Raw genomic sequence first — 23,260 nt, forward strand, 5'->3', positions numbered from 1 at the left:
AATCACTGTTCTGGGACGCCTGGGTGGCTCAGTTAGTTGGTATCTGCCTTTGGCTTGGGTTATGATCCCAGGGTTCTGGGATCGAGTTCTGTGTTGGGCTCCTTGCTCAGCAGGGAGTCTGCTTCTCCCTCTGCCCTGCTTGTGCTCTATCTCAAATGAATAAATAAAATCTTAAAAAAAAAAAAAGAGAGAGAATCACTGTTCTTGTGGTCTGAAATAATTTTAGATACTGCTAACTACTTGTTCTTGGTTTTCTTTTATATTCTGCCCAGGCTCCTGTTTATATTCGGGAATGTGCCAGACTGCACTATTTGGGCTCCAGAACTCAAGCATCAAAGGTAAGAATAAGAAATGGCTTTTAGCCCCAACAAGGAAGAGTTAATTAAGATTAATGGAGTTAAAGTGTGAAATCAAAGTAAAGCCATGGAAAATAAAATGTGTTATAGTTCAAAATTATCTAGTCAGTTTGAGATGAGGAAAAAGACTGAGAGGAAAGTTACATGTTGAAATAAAAGTGCCTCTGCATAGTCTTGTTTCCTTTCAGAGGTGCTCCACTGGTAGATGGGATCCTCTACATATGAGTGATGGCATAGATTGCATGTTTAAAGATTTTCATAAAGCCCCTGTGCATTCTGAAGCATATGATATAACAGTCTGTAAATAGCAAATGTATTAAATATTTTACAGCAGTAAATCATAGTTTTCTTTTTTTTTTTTAATATTGTTTAATTTATTAAAATAAGTTGACTGCCAAATGTTGTACCACATTCTTTTTTTTTTTTTATTTATGATAGTCACACAGAGAGAGAGAGAGAGAGGCAGAGACACAGGCAGAGGGAGAAGCAGGCTCCATGCACCAGGAGCCCGATGTGGGATTCGATCCCGGGTCTCCAGGATCGCGCCCTGGGCCAAAGGCAGGCGCCAAACCGCTGCGCCACCCAGGGATCCCTGTACCACATTCTTAACTTGCAGCTATGCAACTTGTCCAGGAAAGAAGACAAGTGGGAAGGAACATCTGTCCTGCAGGCAGCGCTCAGGGGGCTCCATGGGCCTTCCCTGGGAAATCACAGTTTTCTATAATACATTCTTGTTTCAGGTTCAGTGGTGACACTGTCAAACATTTCAAAGACTTGAGACCACGTGAGCTTAGAAAGCAAATGTGTGATGCTTATTAATAAGATTATATATAATTATTAAGCTTTAAAACTGAGAAGTTTAAAGAACTTCACAAGTACTTTTTGATGATCTCTTATTTAGTCTGTTTTGGTTAGAAACTTAAGCTGTTGTCTTACGCGGTTGTTTCTGTTGTTTGTTTCTGCCTCTCATTCAGTAAATATTTGGTGTGACCAGGACAACAATATATGATTTCAACTTGTTTCAACTGGAGTGTAGCTTCTCTTAGAGAGTTGTTTCTGTTCCTCAACCACTGCTGTGTAGTTATCCCATAATGTTCCTGTATGTAGGAAAGAGCACTGGCCAAGAGTCTGTGCACTTGGTCTCCAGGATGAGTCTGTCACTTTAGTATCCAAATGACTTTAAACTTAAGAGTTTAACTTCAATTTTTTCTTCTATCAAATGGGAATGATACTTTCTCTGCTTACTTCATAGGATAGCAGTGAGAGTTATGTGCAATTAAAAGATGCTTTGAAAATTGAACTCTTTATAAATATAATTTTTGGTGGTAATATTCTAAATGAATTTAGGTTCTCTAGGCTGTCTTGGGAGTAGGCTATTTATATAGTCTATAATTACAGATTTTTCTTCATGTGATAATTATATTTAGATTTTTCTTATTCCTAGGTATAGGAGTATACCATGCTCCCCACTTCTTCCTCTTTTTTTTCAGGGTTGCAGGAACCTGAAAACAAAGCTGGCAGGATATATTAATTTGCTTTTCTTTAAAATTTTCTCTAGGATGATCTTGATCTGATAGCTTCATGTTCTACTAAGTCCTTCCAACTGGCAAAATCTCAGAAACGGAACTGGGTGGATTCCTGCTCTCACCAGGAGGAGACCCAGCAGCGTACGGAAGAGGCATTGAGAGAATTGTTCCAACATGTTCACAATATGCCAGAGTCAGCAAAGAAGAAACAACTTATTAGACAGGTACCTGAAGGCAGGGAAACAGTGACAGGGCTTTAGCAATATGATTGAGGTTGTAGAATCCCTAGGGAATGTTGTTAAGCATCTCATTTAGAGAATAAGATTCTCTTATTGGCCCCAGCTTGGCTCAGTCAAGAAAGCAAACTAGTCATTGGAACCTCAGTGGCAGTCTCTGTCCTCCTACCCCACTACAGAAAGGAGTGGAGGCTCTGGGATTTCTAGAATTAAACAGAAAGATCTAAGTATGGTTAGAGTTTCTCACATTTTGGTCATGTACCAAGCATGCTGAGAGAGAACCAGCAGTTGAGATATATTGTTCCAAAGTTTAAATCCTTCAGATTTTCTTGGCAAATAATTTAATCTTTCTACATTTCAATTTTCTTGGTTTTTTCAAGAGGTAATTGAAATGTCTATGCTTCATGACTATGTAAAGATTAGAAGGAATATGTAAAGTGGCTGGCGTAGCAGAGCAAAAGTGGTAGCTCTTACTAATGAGTTGTTTGCAGTTAGAAAACACTATAAATTCAGGGGCCTAAGTTGGTGTTAGAAAGTAGGAATTCTGGTAGCTAAGTTTGTTTATTTTGGGGTTATGGGAGTAAAATTAGGTCTCCATTTGCCATTTTGAGACTCAAAGTGTAGTTTGAGTAAATCCCAATGACTTGGTTAGTTTCTTTCTTGGGAAATTTATTTTGTCTCAATTCCTCTTGAATTTGAGCTGAACACACAGGTCAGCCTCTTCTTAGTCAACTGGGACCTTCTTGAGGGAGGTCTCTTTTTATTTATTTTTTAATACTTAATCTGAAGTGTAGGGTCAGACATAACCATGTGCTCAGAAAATGTTGAACTGAGCTGTTCTTAACAATGGACAGTCCTGGGGGATCCCTGGGTTTGCTCAGGAGTTCAGCGCCTGCCTTTGGCCCAGGGCGTGATCCTGGAGTCGCGGGATCCAGTCCCACGTCGGGCTTCTGGCATGGAGCCTGCTTCTCCCTCTGCCTGTGTCTCTGCCTTTCTCTCTCTCTCTTTCTTTCTCTCTCTCTATGTCTATCATGAATAAATAAATAAAATCTTAAAAAAAAATTGACACTCCTTCAAGAGAAGTTTTCTGTTAGATTTTTTGAAGTTACTTTGAGATCTAGCAAATTGTGTTATGACTCGAATTTTCAAAGATGTTGGCCTAGTATTATTGTAGATTCAAAGCCTAGTATTATTGTAGATTCAAAGCAGTGTAGTGATTTAATTCTTGATAGAAACTAAGAGCAATTCAGGTAGGACAAGTGTCATGACTTCTGTCATCAAGAATAGAATGTTAAAGACATTACAAGGAAAAACTAACATTTTTGCTCTTTTTAGAAAAATAGGAAATTATAGAAAAGGTTAAGAAGAAAATAAATCATTCATCCCACCAGTGTTTACATTTTGGGTGTTTCTTTCAGGCTTTTTCATAGCGATAAATTTCTGCATAGTTCGGACCATACCACATACTTTCTTTTATTTTCTCATGCATGCTTATAAATTCTTGCATACGTTTAAAATATTGCCCTTTTGGGGGCACTTGACGGGATGAGCACTGGGTGTTATACTATATGTTGGCAAATCGAACTCCAATAAAAAAATATACAAAAAAAATAATATTGCCCTTTTGTTTTGAAGAAACTATTAATTTTACTATTTCCTGATTTTTCTCTTAGTGATTATAAAAATAATAAATATTCACTGTAGAAGCAGCACAACTTCCAGTAGAGTATAAAGAAGAAAAATCACCTGTAATCATCCTGAGATAACCACTGATAAAAGTTTTGGAGTATTTTCTTCTAGTGTTACTTTCCATGAATATGTATTTGACATTTTTTTCTTTTGCTTGAGATCATAATATATGTTCAGTTTTTAATATTCCTATTCTTTTCATTTAATATTATATCATGATCATTTTCTGTATTGTTAAAAGGCTGTGAACAGGATGCCTGGGTGGGTCAGTGGTTGAGTGTCCATTTTTGGCTCAGGTTGAGATCCTGGGGTCCTGGGATTGAGTCTCGCATTGGGCTACCCACAGGGAGCCTACTTCTCCCTTTGCCTTTGTCTCTGCCTCTCTCTGTGTGTGTCTCATGAATAAATAAAATCTTAAAAAAAAAGAGGGGGCTGTGAACATTTTTAACAGCAACTGGACATATTTGGGAATTAGGTTATTTTTTATCTTATAAATTTTTGTTTATAGGTATTTTCATTGCAGATTTTTTCCTAGAAGTGACATGACCAAAGAGCGTGCTTTTTTTTTTTTTTTTTTTTTTTGGTGGATACTGCTGTTTGGTCCTTTTTAATGTATAGGTTCCTCCTTCTCTCCCCTCTTTTTCTTTTCCCCTAAAAAATTGCCAAACTGGGACACCTAGGTGGCTCAGTGGTTAAGCCCCTGCCTTTGGCCCAGGGAGTGATCCTGGAGTCCCGGTTTCGCGGCCCACATCGGGCTCCCTGCATGGAGCCTGCTTCTCTCTGCTTGTGTCTCTGCCTCTCTGTCTGTGTCTATCATGTATAAATAAAGTCTATTTAAAAAAAAAATTGCCAAAAAAAATTGCCAAACTTTGTTTGAATCAACTTAAATTTGACGTAATTTAGATTTAGAGAAAAATTGCAAAGATAGTACAGAGAATTCTCATGTATTTTTCATTCCTAATAGTAATATTGTTAAAACTAAGAAATTAGCATTGATGTATTACTATTAATGTGAGAGATTTGATTCAGATTTTAGCAGTTTTTTGCTAATATCCTTTTTCTGTGCCAGTGTCTAATCCAAGTTATCACACTGCATTTAAACACACACATCCGTACATTCTCTCTCTCCCTGCACTTTATTTGTGAAAGAAACCATATAGTTTGTTTTCCACAGTCTAGTTTTGCTAGTGTCACCCTTGTGGTGTTAACACATACCTCAGTCCTCTGTATTTATGATAAATTTGTAGTTAGATCTAATTCTAGAAGCTTGATCTGAATACATTAGATTTTTTTTTCTTTTTGGTAAGAACTTCATAGATAGTGTGTATTTTTTTAATACAGTAGTTCCTGCCCTTTATCTGTGGAGGGTACATTCCAAGACCCCTAGTGGATGCCTGAAAACCATGGATAGTATTGAACGCTATATATACTGTTTTTTTAAAAATATATATATATTTATAATAAATGTTTAATTTATAAATTAGGCACAGTGAAAGATTAACCACAATAGTTACTAAGAAAATAGAAGTATGTTATAGTTGTTCTATTATAATAGTATACTGTGGTGAAAGTTCTGTGAAATAAAATAAATATCTCTTAAAATATCTTACTATATTGTACTCTTCCTGTGATGATGTGAGATGATAAAATGCTTGTATGATGAGATAAAGTGAGGTGAATGATGTAGACGTTGTGACATAACGTTAGGCTACTACTACTAGGCTAGGAGAATCATCTGCTTTTGGACTGTGGTTGATAACAGGGTACTGAAGCCACAGAAAGCAAAGCCACGAATAGAGGGGGACTACTGTATGCATTTTGAAAAGACTGGGCACACATTGCTAAATAGCTTCCCAGAAAATTATTAATGCTCCCACCAGCTAGGTACAAGACAGCCCCCCTATTGCATCTGGCCAACATTATCAGGAATGATATATTGGAGGGATGCTTGCTTTTTTTTTTTTATTTTTTATTTTTATTTATTTATTTATTTTTATTTTATTTTATTTTTATTTTGGATGGATGCTTGCTTTGTAAACTCTTTAGAAGTGACTAAATTTTCTGGTAATTAACTTTGAGAACTTTTTTGGTACATGTATAATATGTATGAAGAGTGTCTTTTTTTTTTTTTTTAAACCTCCAGAACTGAACTTGAACTGGTAAAAATTTGCAAAATTACAATTCACATATTTAGAAACTATAGTTAGAAAAGGCAGACAAGTAGAAGAGTTTTAAGTATTATTTTTATTATTTTTTTTAAGATTTTATTTATTTATTCATGAGAGACACAGAGAGAGAGAAAGAGAGGGAGAGGGAGAAGCGAGGGACTCCATCCTGGATCCTGGTCACGCCCTGAGCCAAAGACAGATGTTCAACTGCTGACCCATCCAAGTATAATACTTCCCAAGTATTATATTTTTTAACTAAGGAGATAAATGGCTAATCAAAGCATTATAAATAAGACTATACAGTGTTTTAGGTTTTCTATTTTTCCATGTTAGATACCATCAAACAAAGAGTTGATATTGATGAAATTGACCACTTTTTATTTTGATATATTTCCTCCGTTTATAGTGCTGGCAAGCACTCATAATAAATGTCCATTTAAAGAGCTTTAGTAACTTTTTTATTCTGTATGCAATTAATGTTAAATTAAGGATTGTTTTAGGTTGTGCTGGTCACTCTTCATGTCCAAGATATTTTCTGCAAAAAATATTGATTACCAGCTGGAGATCTTGGGCAAATTGCATAACTCTCTGGGTCTTGGTTTCCTTGTTTATAAAATAGAGGTGATGCTACCAAACTTACAGTACATAAGAAAAAGGAAAATGAAGTACAGTCTCCTTATAGTAATTTAATAAATTTGAATTTTTTTTGGCAACATCATTTCTGCTTTTGAAATTTGCTTAGTAACCTACTAATCCATATGTGTACAGACTCACTTATTCCTGGACTTTTCTGCATATTTACACTTAGCTGTTGATTATCACAGAATCCTATCTCCTGGTAGAGGAAATAATAGTAAAATGTTTATGTTTTCTCTTAGTTTAATAAGCAATCTGTGACCCAAACACCAGGGCGAGAATCTTCTACTCCTCGGGTACAGAAAAGAGCCCGTTCACGTTCCTTCAGTGGCCTTATTAAGGTCGGTATGCTGTGTTCTCATTTTTAGCATTGACTTAGAGAAAACTTAACAGTCTGACTTTTCAATGCATAAACAGTTTTCTTCTCTTCTTTGGGATCCTATGAAGGGTTTATTTGTAAGAGGATAAGGATAGAATTTGGAAAAACTTCGGGTTTTTATAGCATTTTGCTGTGTTTCGAATTGGAGAAGGAGCTGTATGATTAGAGAGTAAAAGAAAGGTCCTTCCTTCTCTTTGGGCCTGAGGACAGAGTCCCCAATGTGGAGAGTTCTTTACTTTGTGCTACAAACCCCACTGCACAATTTGCAAAAGCTATGGAGAAATGGAGTTGACAGACTTATGGAAATGGTTAGGAAATGGATTTTCTGAGCCTAGCAAATTTTAGGTGATTTAAATTTTTGTAAGCTTAATATTTTAATCAGTTGTATATTCTCTTCCTTTGCAGCAAATTACTTAAAAATCTTGTTTTAAAAACAAGTACAATATCTACTGGGCTGTTGCTGCCATCACTATACTTGTGGATTTAGTTCACACGTCCTCGCGGATGATATGAACTTGTAGTTAAGGCATGTTGCCATCAGGTGGCAGTAGATAACGTAATAATGGGATTAGAATTTTCAGGCATAAAACTAAGGCAAGGTTCTGGTTAACTTGGAGAGAGATTAAGCACAGTTCTGTGTTCTGCTGTGTTTCTTTTAAAATTATTTTAACATCTATAAATTTAGAATCTATAAATACAACAACAGTAAGGAGGTCTGATTAAAATGGAAAATAAAAATAAATACCTTCTAATATATATTTTTTCTTTAAGCTGCAGTTGTTAGCCTGCAGTTGTTAGCCTGTGGGGGCCATTAGTCTGTGAGACATTAGTCTTGCTTGACATCAAAATTTCCTTTGTGATCAACAGAATGAAAAAACAACTCAGAATGGAACAAAATATTGTAAAATATATATCTAGTAAGGAGTTAATGTCCAGAATATATAATGCACTCCTACAAAAATGGGAAAAAAAATTTAAAAATGGGCAAAGGACGTAGATATTTCTCTAGAGAAGATAAACAACTGAAAAGATGCTCAATATCTCTTATCTTTAGGAAAATGCAAATCGAAACTACAGTAAGATAGAAAATAACAGTAGGATGACTATTATTAAAAAACAAAACAAAATAACAAGTGTGGGTGGGAACATGGAAAGATTGAAACCCTCATGGGCTGCTGGTGGGAATATAAAATGGTGCACCTGCCATGGATAACAGTATGGCAGTTCCTCAAAGAATTAAGTAAGATTACTACAGAATTCAGCAATTCCGCTTCTGGATATGTACCCCAAAGAATTGAAAGCAAGGATATGAACACATATTTGTACACCCATGTTTATAGCAGTATTATTCACAGTAACCAAAAGGTGGAAGCCATTCAAATATCTATTGACCGATGAATGGATAAACAAAATATTGTGTGTATATATATACACACATATACACACATACACATATATATATGCAATGGAATATTATTTAGCCTTAAAAAAGGAAGGGAATTCTAACATATGCTACAAGATGGATGAGCTTTGAGGACATCATGTTAAATGAAATAAACCAGTCACAAAGAACAAGTACTATATGATTCCACTTATGTGAGATACCTAGAATTGTCAAACTCATAGAGAAAGAAGTAGAGTGGTGGTTGTTAGGGTCTAACGGTTTGGGGGAATTGGGAATTATTGTCTAGTATGTACACAATTTGGGGAATTAAAAAGGTTCTGGAGATGGATGATGGTGATGGTGCTCAACAATATGAATGGAATTAATGATGCTGAACTATATACTTAATATAGTTAAAATGATAAATTTTGTGTTATGTATATTTTACTATAATTAAAAGGTAATTTATTTTGCTAGAACCCCTGCAGTACATTCACCTCCTTGGGTATAGTTCATTGTTGGTTCATTTTACTTGGAAGTCTTTCATTCCCTTTGACTTCCTGTCATTGAGATGATTGATAACAAGAAAAGTTATTAGTCAAATAAAGGTTTCTCTATGTGTCAAACAAATATTTCTTTAACTGAAGCTAGATGGGTGTAGTTTTCTCTTCCTAGTAAGTTCTTCTGCAGTGGCTTTAGATGTATTTCTAAATGTTGATTTGAAATGTAAATAAATATGGGGGCAGCCCTGGTGGCTCAGCGGTTTAGCACTGCCTTCAGCCCAAGGTGTGATCCTGGAGACCCGGGATCGAGTCCCATGTCAGGCTCCCTGCATGGAGCCTGCTTCTCCCTCTGCCTGTGTCTCTGCCTCTCACTCTCTCTCTCTCTCAGTGGGGAAGCTTCTTCTCCATCTCCTGCCTGCTTCTCCCTTTCTTCCCCGCTTGTGCTCTTCTCGCTCTCTCTCTCTCTCAAATAAATAAATAAAATCTGAAAAAAAAACTTCTTTGGAAGCTTTATAGCCAGTCTTTTGGCTCCTAGCATCCCCCTTTCAGCTTAACTCTGAGGTGACAGCTGATTTCTGAAAGGAAGATGTAGTAGTCTCATTTTTCCAGCATTCCTGCATTTTAGCTATTTTATTTATATTCTGCTTTGATTCCTTTCGTGGGCTAGACTTTTTCCTCCAAAATTTCTCTTATGTGACATTGAAATATTCTTAATATTGCTGCTGATTCATATTGTAGAGTTTAATGTTCTAGTTTTGTTACATTTTTTTGGGATTTAAACTATCCTCTAAGAAGAAAAAGATAAGAATTCCCCAAAGATGGTAGAATTGTCACTATCAGCTGTTATAGTAGGTTATGTCAGCTTCTAAGCTGTTCAGATGAAAGGTCTTTTAATCCTGCTCTGAATGACAGTATAGTCATGTGAACCTCTTAAGAAGGCCTGTACACTCTTGTGGCTATATTAGAAACTCTTAAAGACTTTCTCCAAATTTTCTAATCCTATGCAAGGACATGACAGGGAAGCAGCCTTAAGGTGGACCCAGAAGAAGTTTCCCTGAGTAGAGAGGGGACTCTTAACAGCTGCCAGAGACAACACATATTTGGGGAAAAAATTATACTGGTAAATAACTGGTGGTGGTTGTGTTTTTTTGTTTGTTTGTTTGTTTTTGTTTTTTTATGACTTCAGAAACACACTGTAATTGGCCTGCTTTGCTAGTTTAAATCAACTATAAATCTGCTTCTTATATTTCAGCTTTTTTTTTTTAATTTCAGCTATTTTAAATGTAGAGGAAAAGTGATCACCTAAAGAAAGGCAATAACTTCATAGTTTTTGGTAACATGCTTTGGCATCCCATTATAAGATGGCCTTGGAGAATTTACCAAAAAGCTGAAATTTTTTTAAACTAAGAAACTATAGATTTAAAGACCAGTAGAGCTGTAAATAGTAGATCTTTATAAATCACATATTTTCTCTTCCTAAATCAGCGGAAGGTCCTGGGAAATCAGATGATGTCAGAAAAGAAAAACAAGTACCCTACTCCGGAATCTGTAGCCATTGGTGAATTGAAGAGAACCAGCAAAGAAAATATGAACTTAGTAAGATATTGTTCTTTGGACTTCATCTTTGTGGACATTGGTAGAAAGGAGAAATATTGATATACCGTCCTCTGTTATACTGTGTTTCTCTAGGTCATTCAACTGTGCCTTTTCTTTAATCCTTTAATTTATGTTGATAGTCAAAAACAAACACATGTGGAGTTCCAGGAAGCTATAGCTAGTATGGTACAGCTCTTCCTCTGAAGAAGCCATGTGGTCCTCTGGGAGGACCAGGGGATTTGCCGTTAGACCTGATTTGAGGCCAAGGGAAACCATTCATTCTCTCTGAGCCCATCTTCTCCTCTGGAAATAAGGATATGTCATATGCAGAGATGACAAATAGAGTGAAAGAGCTCCACAAAGTGCTGGAGGGATAGTTCTTACTGGCAGGTAACATTTGAGCTGGGCCTACTTGGCACTGCATTATATGTTGGGTGGCACTTCTAGTTATCCCAGATATGCTGCTTCATTAAGTCAGCAATAAAATCAGTTAAAACTAATGATGTAAATACAATCAGCCTCAGTAAAATGCTTCACATTGAAATTGAACAAGCAAATAATTCTGTTAATAAAGTCTGTCTGTAGGAATGACATTAATTAGCACATTTAAGCCACTATAAAATTTTCTTGTTACAGTTATTTTCTGGCTCTCCAGCTGTCACGATGACACCAACAAGATTGAAATGGTCTGAGGGGAAGAAAGAGGGGAAAAAAGGTATTGATTGTACTTATCCCATGTTCTTACTGAATGTAAGTCCTTTCTGCCTCTAGTCCATCAGTAGCAGTTTTTGAATTCCCACTGTCAGAAGCAATGTAAAATTGCAAGGCTGGTCAGCAGATGATTACTGATCATCTACCCAGCACTGTCTCGGGTGCTGAGGGGTAGAGCTGTGAAGATGGACACACATGGCCCCTGCGTTTTTGGGCAGATGGGACACATATGAAAAAAATCTTAAGAATACTTGTTGAGTAAATTAAAAGCAAGTGTAAACTAATTTGAAAGACCAAGTACAGAAATGCTAAGAATATGCTCAATAAACATAGAATAGTTATGTTCTTTTTCTGTGTAGACTTTGGCCTTGTTTATTCAGTGAGGCTTCCAGCTAATAAATAGCTGCTGGACCCTGGAAATCATATCATACAACATATTTTTCAGACAAAAAAGATTATTTGGTGCTGGGACTGCTGGTTGCAGCAGGCTGTTCTGGTAAAAGGCAGCCGCTGCTGTGTTTTTTCCTGAGGAAGCCATGTGGTCCACTGGGAGAACCAGGGGATTTGCTGTTAGACCTGATTTGAGACTTCATTTTTCTAACCAAGGAAAACCATTCATCTCCTCCTCTGAAAATAAAGATAATAGTTATATCTAGTTCACAGATTTCTTATGAGGCTTAATTGAAATAATGTCTTAGAAGCATTAACAAGTAGTGATAGTTGTGACTAGAGAGGACCGGCAGAGACTTGTCTGTTTTGTAAGGCTCACGTGGCAGATGAAGCGATCTCTGGCTTGATGTGTGCATTTTACTACTGAGACATGAGCTAATTACGATTTGAGACATCAGCAATAGAAAGAGAACAAGTCCAGCCCTTACGGATAAATCTTTTTTCTTTTCTAGAAGATTAGATTTCAGTGTGGTCTTGTTCCTTATTCTTGAATGAATTATCTGAATGCTCTTTCTTTCCATCTTGCTTCTGACTGGGCTGTCAGAAGCAGGGCTGTCTTTAGGCAAGTTGAGTGTTTGAGTTATGTGTGTCTAAATATTTCTACGTATATATCTGTAAATCAAAACCAAGCATAAGTTATTTTTGTAGGATACATTGTTTTATATAAATTATACCTTTTGTGGCTCTCGTTTTTGAAAATAATCAAGAAGGGCACCCATGTGGCTCAGTAGGTTGTGTGCCTTCAGCTCAGTTTATGACCCCAGGGTCCTGAGATTAAGCTCTGCATTGGGCTCTCTGCTCAGTGGAGAGACTGTTTCTCCCTCTCCCTCTGTGATCTCTTTTACTCTTAGTCTCTCTCAAATGAATAAAAAAAATCTTTATTTTTTTATTATAATTTTTAAAAGATTTTATTTATTCATGGAGAGAGAGAGAGAGAGAGGCAGAGAAACTGGCAGAGAGAGAAGCAGGCTCCATGGCAGGGAGTCCAATGTGGGACTCAATCCTGGGACCCCGGGATCACGCCCTGAGCCGAAGGCAGGCGCTTAACCGCTCATAAATAGCTGATGGCATCCCTAAAAAAATCTTTAAAAAAAAGAAAAGAATCAAGAAATAGTAAGTCTTTTTATACTGACAATTCTACTTTCAGAAGGGAGAAGTGCATTAAAGAAATAAGCCAAGTTCATATTTTACCAAGAAGATTTAGAGCAGGGATTCTTGAGCTGTTATGTATGGACCTCCTAAGGGCTTTAATCAAGTTCTTGGTATTGTTGATGTCATTTTATGTGTTGGTGCCTATGTGCATTTTTCTGAAGGACAGAACATATAGTTTTATTAGATTCTCAAATTAATGAATCAGGTGTCCCAGCTGTCTTGGTCAGCAGAGCATGTGACTCTTGATTTTAGGGTCATGAGTTCAAGCCCCATGTTGGATGTGGAGCCTACTTAAAAATAAAAAAGTGATTCAGAAAATTGGGGGCCCACACATAATGAACACCTTTGATTGGATTAGGCAGTGGCATGTTCATACTGCTTTCTCCTTGGTCACTTCTTGTATTCTGAAAGGCCTGCCTTGGCTGTCATAATGCTGCCCTATTCTTGTTCTTCCTTCTGAATTCTTTTCCATCTCTCTGGTAGCTTTCCTGTTGCTGGCCTACCTCTCTTCTTCCTTCTTCCTTCTTCCTTCTTCCTCCTCCTCCTCCTCCTCCTTCTTCTTCTTCTTCCTCTTTTTCCTCTTCTTCTTCCTTCTTTCTTCTTCCTTCTTCTTCTTCCCCCTTCTTTTTTTTTTTTTTTTAAGATTTTACTTATTTGGGATCCCTGGGTGGCGCAGCGGTTTGGCGCCTGCCTTTGGCCCAGGGCGCGACCCTGGAGACCCGGGATCGAATCCCACGTCGGGCTCCCGGTGCATGGAGCCTGCTTCTCCCTCTGCCTGTGTCTCTGCCTCTCTCTCTCTCTCTCTTTCTGTGACTATCATAAATAAATAAAAAATTAAAAAAATTAAAAAAAAAAAAAGATTTTACTTATTTATTTGAGAGAAAGCACACGTGCATGAGTGGGGTAGGGAGGAACAGAGGGAGAGAGACAAGCCGACTCCATGCCAAGCATGGGGCCCAATGCAGGGCTTGTCCTCACAACCCCAAGATTACAACCTGAGTGAAACCAAGAGTCGGATGCTCAACCAACTGAACCACCTAGGTGCCCTTCTCTTTGTGTTTTAAGTGCTCTATCCTGAGTTTCTCTGCTTATTTCTGCTCTTACTTTTTACCTCTCAGCAGCCTGGGCTAACCCACAGCTTTATTCTCTCAGTTGAATAACTGCTTCTAAACGTGGCATCTCCAGATGGCGATTTTATAAAAGGAATATTATTTGAGGGAAATAATGCAGTTTTATTATCATCAAGAGCACGCTGCAAAAAGACATTTATTTAGCATAGGGTTTCTCAACATGGCACTGTAGACATTTGGGGTCAGATAATTCTCTGCCATGGGGAGCTGCCTTGTACATTGTGTCATGGTTAGTAGCTTCCCTTGGTAGCACCCTTCCCCGGTTTTGACAACCCAAAATGCCTCCAAACATTGCCAAGTATACCCTGGGAAGGAGGTGGCAAACTCGCCCTCAGATGAGGACTGCTGATTTGTCACCTTCTTATTATTGGGCATTATTTTCAGTAGTGAGAATCTTACTTCCTTCAAAGCCCAACCTAAACCACATCTCCTCTTTGAAACCTTTGGCTAACCCAGCCAGATGAATGTTTTCCTTTGAACTCTTACTGACGCTATTAAAATGTTGACATATTTAGTATGATTTATTGTGGTTATTTACTTCACATGTATTGTCTGATATCTGTAGCTAGTTTCTCTTCTGGAAGACAAAGGCCAGACCTGAGAATATATTTGTAGCCTCCTGTCTTCTGTTCTTCTCTTCCTCCCAGTACTGACAGTGCGTTGTAGGCATTTAATAAACATTCGCTGGTAAGAGGCATAGTTGTGGTAAGGCTTTGAGCTCTGCGTTCAGTTATACTTTGGTTCAATTCCCAGCTTTGCTGCTTAATATCTGTTAATCTTGGAGCAAGTTAACTTGTGTAGGCTTCAGATTTTTCACTTGTAAAATGGCAAGAGCATTACCTCATGCACAGATTGTTGTGAAGATAAATAAGATAATGTACATAAGGTGTTCAGAGTGGAGTCTGGTGCAAAATATGCACTTAGTACATTGGTCGCTGTTATTGCCATTAAGTTTTTTTTTTTTATTTATTTTTTATTTTTTATTTATTATTTTTTTTTAAGTTTTTTTTAAAATATTTTTAAAATTTTTATTTATTTATGATAGTCGCAGAGAGAGAGAGAGAGAGGCAGAGACACAGGCAGATGGAGAAGCAGGCTCCATGCACCGGGAGCCCGACGTGGGACTCGATCCCGGGTCTCCAGGATCGCGCCCTGGGCCAAAGGCAGGCGCTAAACCGTTGTGCCACCCAGGGATCCCGGCATTAAGTTTTAATGAACTGAGATTAGGGTACATGGACAAAGAGATACTTACTTGATAGAAAGTCAAAAATTCTCAATTAAGCTCTTTAACCCTCAGTTTGTAGAAATTAAGTATAGATTCTCTAGCTCTTATGTGAGATGTTTGCAAAAAGATATTTATAAATATGCTTAATGTTTTTGTTTCTCTTTCAACCTAGGATTCCTCTGAAGGATCCAGAATTCTCCTGTTGTCCATCCAGAATTTTCTCATTGGTGGACCAGGCATCATTACTGCTCACAGAGAAGCTTGGACTTGCAGCTTGCATGCTGCATTTTGCATTGTGAAAGTCAACTAATCCTATGACCTGACTGATACCTCTAACCCCACTCACTGGATGTCTGCAAACTCTGTCTACTGAATGGGTGCTAGCATCTCTCTCTCTTTTTGAAAATATTGTGGAGAAACCACTAACCAGCCAACCAGCTCACGTAGCACAGTAAATGGGCAGAACCAGGTGGGCTACAGTGCTTATTCCATGTATTTGTTTGATATTATTTTTTAAAATATGAAAGTTGTATTCAACTACCAGTGATTTTTTTTTTTAAGTACTGTCAGTCCTAGTGGATTAATATTATTTTCAACTGATACTTGAGGCTTTTCTCTATTTTGATGGCATGGTGGCGTATTTTGGTTGTTTCTTGTTTATTTGTTGTTGTTTTTTTTGAAGCCATTTTTTATTTATGTCATCTAAATTGCATCTAAGACAGATGTCTTTCCCTTCTTTTCCACCTTAAACTTTGGGAAAGCTTTTTATCTCATGAGGCTGTATTCCTCAATATCGTTTCTGTTCAAAGAACTTACAGCTTTCCTAGAAATAGAAAAATTATTTCTTGGACCTGAGTTATTGAAAAAGGAGAATTCAGAATGATACCATATTTTAACAAATGTCAGTTTTTAACTTTGTCCCTTCCTCCCTCCTTTCCTCTCTCCCCCTTTCTTTCCCTCTCCTCAGTGATGACAAAGTAATTGTGTGGTTGTGGAACTTGTCTTCTTCATTCAGTCTCTCCTCACCTAAAACATCTCTGGTGCCACTATTTCTGTGCCAGATCACTGTGACTCAAGGAAAGTCACCAATGGCTTGAGAGAGATTTACTGAAATATCTGAATGTACTGGAAACTCTGGAGTGTGACTAGGTTGGGGCCAGCTGGCTTTATGTCCAGGGTGACACCTTGTGGTTGGGGTGATCTTTCACCTTCTAAGGGATTGGGTGTGAGGCTAGACTTGTCTCCTGAGAGCAGGAGTCACAGGGGGAAGTGAGCATCACTCTCTGCAGGGCTGAGAGGATTTCAAAGAGCATATTCTCCCTTGGAAGCTGTTGTGGCTCATCATCAGTGTTTGAGGAGGGTTGCCGCACCGCCCCCGTCCTTGTCAGGATGGGTGCAGGAGTAGTTTGGAGGTGGGGCTGGGGCTTTGACTGGGTTGGGGATGTTCATGTGTGTTTGAGGTAAGCAAGCAGTGGCATGGCTTTGATCTGTTGTATATACTCACTGCCTAGAGAGCAGCATGTGGCAGGAGAGAGTGTTTGGAGTGGGCCTGCTTTCTTAAGCTGTGTAATGGCTCAAACCCTGTGCAGGAGCTCAGTCAGGCTCTGTGAGGAAGCAGTGCCCAGCAAAGTATGACTTGCTAACTATCTTGAAACTCTTGAAAGAGCTGTATTTCCGCCGAAATGAAAGATGACTCTGGGGGTTCACAGTTTGGTTTTGTGGCCAGCTATCCTCTCTTCCATACTTTCCTGTTTCATTTGCTGCTTAATAGCAGTAGTGAAGAGAAATGTAAAATTTGGCCTTCCAACTTGGATCGTGAACAATAGATGGTGGGGTGTATAAGCCTGCTTAAAAGCCCCTTTCTCTAGAGCAGTTTTATATCATCCTTAAAAATACTTATTAGCAAATATGTTTGTGTAGGTTTCTATTTGGCTTTTTTATTATTGAGAAAATAAGGACCAACTACCAGTGAATGCACAGAGAGACTGCTTTTGATTCGACCAGACTGGAATAGTATTCTCCCTTAACCTGATACTTCCTTTCTTTATTTGTCTAAGTGTTTCATCCCATAGTGGTATGGTCTGTTAAACATGCCTGGCATCAGGTGGAGAGAGCAGAGCAGTGACCTGATACCTTCCTGTCTTCGGCTTTGTTCTGGGGTTCTATTTGAGGGAGAGGTAGCTGAGATTTAGAAGACTTTGGTTGAATGGAATTGGTAACCTAGGTGTTGTGCCGGGGCTAGGGTGGTGAGAGAGATGCTTGCCACATGCACATGCTTTTGTACAGCTTGCCCTCTTGGGCACTTTATGTGTGAATTTGGGTATGCATGTTTCATTTAAGTTATTTATTAAATATACTTTCCCTTGCTTAAAGGGTGGGATAGGTCATTTTTAAATAGAAGTTGTGATCCAGTTGGAATCCAAATTTGAGAAATAAACAGCATAACCTTCTGCCTTGTAATATTTGAGTGTTCTAATCCTATGGAATCTTATGGAGAACTCAAAGACAAAAGCCCTTTATCAAAAGGAGCAGGATACTGTCTCCTTTCTGACTTGGTGGGGGGTGTATTTTTGAGCCAGTATTTAACAGTTTTTTTTTTTTTTTAATCTATAAGATGTTGTTGTTGTTTTTTTTAATCTGCTATGTTTATTTTTCATGTTGGAACAGTCTCTTTGGAAATGCTTCCTTTTATGGCTTTTAACATTTCATTTCTTTCTGGGGTCAGTTGTGATGGATTCTGATGTGATGTTAGTACAGGACAGTAGACTTGTGCCAGTGGGCATAAATGTGAAGACACAGAGCACCTCCTCGATTCAGGTCCGGGGTGAGCTACACTAGTTGGATCAGTGAAAACCACAGACACTGGAATGTCTAACCTTTTATAATGATAGACTTTTGCACTGAGACCAGGAAATCTGGTTTGAAAGACTCCACTGCCACAGTGAAAGATTAAAAGATCCTGATTGTACCTGAGTGCCAAAACATGTTAAAGGAGCTGGTACTTAATTGGTTATAACTGAAACCACAGCTGGTCCTCCACCCACTCTTCACCCTGAATATCCTTCTAGGGAGCACCCTTGGGAAATGGAGTAGTGCAGAGCTCTTGACTGTGGTGACCACTGGGAGATCTAGAGGTGGCCGTTTTCTTGACCTGTAAGGAAGCCAGCAGATCCCAGAGTGTCAGAGCAGAGCCTTTCTTTCCTCCCAGATACAGTGTTTTTGTGTAGTTTCCCTCACAGGAGACTCTGTTAGGATATGGTTTAAAATACTGCCTTCTAGGAGAACCTATGGTCATTGTTCCTGTGCCCCGCAGTGACCAGCTGTGTGGTCCATGCATAACTGGGGAAGCCGTCTTTGGGAACAGACTTCTCTAGACACTTGCTGCTTCCTTATATCGTACAGGGCCTCACACACATGCTGGAAGGTCTTTTCTAAATAGAACTTCTTTTTCCAGAGAGAGCCTCATCCCTGTCCCCTTCACCCTGAAGCTTTTGTACTGAAGATGGGACCTTGATTTAAACCTGGATATTGGCATTTGGCAAGATTGCTCTAGAATTTGGGGAAAATTTGGGTTCCTAAGATGCACAAGCTTTTCAAAACCAATCTAAAACTCCCCCGGAAAAGCTAGCTTTCCTAGACAGTCAGTACTGACATCTTTCCACTAGTGGAGAATCAGTGGAGGGGCTAGCGAGGTGAGTACATAATAGCCTGAGTGCTTGGGTTGCCATGGAAACTGGAGTGTGCGAGGCCACAGCCGGGGGGCTGAAGAGCCATTGAGCACTCCCACAGATGCTTCGAAACTGGCAGAGCCTGTTGGGAAAAACACTCCCACCCGGAGCCCTCCATAGTAGGGGTCGCCCTTGGCTCTCCCTGATCTTGCTCAACAAGAGAAGCAAGGTTCCTTAACTGTTTCACCATTTTTTTGTATTTCATTCTTCTTTGTATATCAGATATATATATATATATATATATATATATATATATATATGTAAGTATAAAGAACAACCATATGTATTGTCTTTCTTTGTTATTCATGTAATATTCTGAAATTAAATTTCTTTTGTTTCATATCCATAGGCTCTGACTGGTCTCTTAATTACTGTTTTGACTGATAGGTTATCTTAAGGAGAGGTTGCTTCTTTAAAAATATCCCCCTCCCCCAGTTTTAATGGAATATTATTAACAGAGAGGTTGCTTCTTGTTCTGAGGAATATGTCACTGTCTAAGAAAAGTACCTCTGCCTTGTTTTTCATCTGAGCAGGTGAGTTCAGGGGGAATGGGCCTTTGGCTGATAGGAAATGGGACTGGAACCTCTGGGAATTCTAACCTTTCTCATATCCTGTGGCTGAGTCTAGAATGTTTTGCACAGATTTCAGTTTCTCACATAATCTTATTTCCTTGTTTAAAAATAAGGAGTGAGGGGGCAGCCCCGGTGGCGCAGCGGTTTAGCGCCGCCTGCAGCCTAGGGCGTGATCCTGGAGACCCGGGATCAAGTCCCACGTCGGGCTCCCTGCATGGAGCCTGCTTCTCCCTCTGCCTGTGTCTCTGCCTCTCTCTCTCTCTCTCTCTCTCTCTCTCTGTCTCTCTATGAATAAATAAATAAAAAATCTTTAAAAAAAATAAGGAGTGAAAATAAGTAGTGACAGTTATAATAACAGTAGAAACCAAATGACATTTTCATCTTGGGCAGCAAGTAGTGTTTAGACAACCCTGGTTGAAATGTTTCTGCCACTTATTATGTATGTGACCTTGGCGATGTCCTCTCATCAGTAAGGTGGGGATAATGGTATCTTGTCTCAGTAATGACGTGCTCTTAGATATAAGGGCTTAGCACAAAAAGTTTTAATCTGGAGTCTGTGATTGTGCTTTGGAACACAGTTTGCCCTTGGGAGTCTATGTAAAATTTTGTGTACATGTGAATTTTTCTAAGGGAGAGACTTTATAGCTTCCATAGGAAGCCCAGAGGAGTCCTTGACCACTAGAATACTGAGAGCCACTAGCCTTGCACAGTGCCCAGCAGATGGCAAGTATTCATTAGATGTTAATTCTCTCTCTCTGCCAGAATATATTTTATAATCAGCAGGTTATTGATGCTGACATAGTTATTTTTGATAACAAAGGAGTTACTTAAATCTGGAGCACAAATAAAAACCCTGCGGTTGTCTTTACTCCATTACCTACCCATGCGGTCCTTTTTTGCCATGTTGGCTCTCTAGGTGCTGCTCAGAACTATCTGTCCTTTTCCTAATCCCCCAAGGACCAGCTTATTATTTACTGTAAAGAAAGGAGCCATGTCTTGTTCTTGAGCAGGAAACATAGAGGGACTCTTACAGATAGCACACGGGAAACTGAGTAATGCAAAAGAAAAGAAAAAAGGGATGGAGGAGATAAGAGTTACTTTGAAAAATAGGGTGATCAAAATGCCTAGTCAGTGCTGAGCACATAATATGTGAATTGTAGAAAGGAATGAAGAAGCAGATCTGCATTAAACAGTAGGAAGGGAAGATGGAAAAACAGGAGTTTCCCCGGGAAGAGTTTTCCTTAGTTTCCTTTTCTCCTGGGCCAGTTCTGGGGCCTCTGTCCCCTGTGGCTTTTTTTTTTTCTTTCTCCTACCTACATTTCTGAATTTAAAGTCTATGGGGGTGGGAATGAATAGTAAGGAAGGCTGAAACCCAGGTTAGAGAGTTGTGGTATAGCGTTCATCATGACTGTTTAGATATTTTAAAGTCCCAGCCTTTTAATTTCCCCATAAAAAACGAAAAAAATAAAAATAAAAATTGGGGTCGAGCAATAGCCAAATCTTGGTCCAAATTGGTCATTAATTTCTTTTACTAGCAGCATCCAGTGCCCAGATTCAAAGAATCTTCCACTTTGGAACCAGGATGGAGGTTAACAGGAGAGGCCACTGGTGTCATTGCTAGCTTTGCCCTTTCATTCCCAGATATAAGCCATTTAAAATTGTTAGTGCCTTGGTACTGAAGACTGCTTAATTCAGTTGAACCATACCTGTGGGCAGCAGAAAGGAAACAGATTGTCTAAAAATTGTGAGTGTAGAACCCATTCCTCAACATCTATGTTTGCAAATAAACGGAGGTTATTTTTGAGAGCTGCTGCTACGCATGTACTTCTCAAATTTCCCATATTGAAATAGGACCATGGTAAGGGCTCTAAGGAATTCATGCCTCCTGTGAATGAAAACTAATACCCACAATTTATTGGGTACTTACTATGTACCAAGCTTTGTGCTAGCCAGTTAATTCCTTATCTCACTCAAGTTAAACATCTCTGTGAAGTATTGTGATCTCCAGTTTTATAGTAGAAGACATATGAAGAATTGTGTATCCAATGTCAGCTAAAAAGTGGTAGAGTCGAGATTAACATCCAGGACTACCTGACTTCAAGAACCGTGTGTGTAATTTAATATTACACCTCCAACGTCTATAAGAGCCAGGAAGGAAATATAAAGCTGTGAAAACAACAATTACTCCAAGAGATTGAAAACACTGTGGGAGCCAAACACAACTCCTCCATGGCCTGGATTTGGCCCATGAGCTCCACTTGGCATCCTCTGTATAGGACACTGTGTGGTGCATCTTTTGGCTGGGCTCTGGATCTGCAGGACATTCTCCTGAGCTGCTCAGGGTTGTCTCTGGGAGACAGCAGTCTCTGTGCCTGCCGGGAATGATGTTGAGCTGCAGGACGATGGTGTCCACATAACCACTGCACTCCACCCCCCGCCCCCAACTCCGGGAACGGCTTAGGAAGAGTCTATCCTCATTTCTTTGCTCTCTCATATGCACTGTCCAATATGGTAGCCTCTAGACATGTGAATATTGATTACTTGAAATGTGGCAATCTGAAATGAGATATGCTCTCCACGTGAAATACATGTTAGTTTTAAAAAAAGTTTTTTTAATGAAAAGCTAGTGTGAAACATGTTAATATAAAAAGATAAGAATTTAAAATGTCTCATTTTTTATAAATATTGCATGTTGAAATGATTTTTTGGATATATCAGGCTAATAAATTATTAAAAGTAATTTTGCTTATTTCTTTTTACCTTTCTAACATGGATGCTAGAAAATATTGAATTACATAAATGGCTCCTGTTATATTGCTATGTTCCAGATCCACTGGGGCTCTAATCCTAGGCTGTCTTCTCCTCCAGAACCTACTCCTCAATTCCACTGGCACTTGTGGCCACATCTTCTCTTTTCCTTGAGTCATGAGACCACCCTGGAGAGGGGAGGGAAGGTTGCGAGAAAGGTGGTAAAAGGTTTATCCACTAGCTTCTCTGGAATTGGCTTGTGCCTGCCATGACTGGCTATGGGAATGCCTCAGTGTGATCTAGCTCCTGGGAGTACACAGCCATGGGGACTTCACATAGCTCCTGGGAGTACACAGCACTACAAGGGGACTTCAAGTCAGGGTGTGCACTGCCTGCCTCTTCTAGAGGCAATGCTGTCCTTCAGTGTTTGTGTTGTGATCTATCAAGATATTTTTAAGTTAATGAAATCATAATAGCATGTGTGTGTGTGTGCGCACGAGCGTACACACTGTAGTTTCTATATGGATAAAAATGCAGCTGTAAAGGGTAGAAACTAAAATTTGTGGGTGTTTTTTTTTTTTTTTTTTTTTTTTTTTTTTTTTTTTTTAAATTTGTGGGTGTTAAGAAGGGTCTTCATATTCCCAGATGCAGGGAACTAGTGATAAATTCTCTAAAAGCAAGATGACCACAAGTTAGGCTGGTCAGAGCAGAAGAGGAAACATTAAAAGGGTGACCTCCCATTAATTCTTCTCTTCATCTTAAAGGCCTAGGGCCAGGGCCTCCTGCCTTTCCCTGATGAAAAGGCACTAGGATTTACTGGAAACCTAATGACCCCGTAATCCAGGCTTTATTAAATACTTTAATGTAACTGGAATTGACCATTAATGAGAGGTTTCGTGTTGCAGCCACTTCTCGAACATGCACGGTGGGTATTATGTGGAATGAATCACGAAGAGGAGGAGAATGGAGAGGAGAGGCGTGGCCCTCTTCCTTGTCTCTGCTTCCCTCTTCTATGGGAGCACAGATGCCTGTTCTTTCCAGAGGAATCTAGAAATCATATGGTATGGAGGA

General features: G+C 38.9%; 1 protein-coding gene across 3 annotated transcripts in view; it reads left to right on the forward strand.

Moving 5' to 3' along the window:
* Positions 1-19,211, forward strand: part of ARHGAP19 (Rho GTPase activating protein 19) — a 63,916-nt gene extending 44,705 nt beyond the window's left edge. For all 3 annotated transcript variants that reach the window (XM_077878139.1, XM_077878140.1, XM_077878138.1), the window contains 6 exons: positions 273-338; positions 1,915-2,106; positions 6,854-6,952; positions 10,363-10,473; positions 11,110-11,188; positions 15,314-19,211. In XM_077878139.1, coding sequence (XP_077734265.1) covers positions 273-338; positions 1,915-2,106; positions 6,854-6,952; positions 10,363-10,473; positions 11,110-11,188; positions 15,314-15,324 — 558 coding nt within the window. In that variant the 3' untranslated portion in view covers positions 15,325-19,211. The remainder of the gene's footprint in view (positions 1-272; positions 339-1,914; positions 2,107-6,853; positions 6,953-10,362; positions 10,474-11,109; positions 11,189-15,313) is intronic.
* The last annotated feature ends 4,049 nt before the right edge of the window (positions 19,212-23,260 follow it).

This window comes from Canis aureus, chromosome 29 (assembly GCF_053574225.1).
Source record: "Canis aureus isolate CA01 chromosome 29, VMU_Caureus_v.1.0, whole genome shotgun sequence".
Classification (NCBI taxonomy): domain Eukaryota; kingdom Metazoa; phylum Chordata; class Mammalia; order Carnivora; family Canidae; genus Canis; species Canis aureus.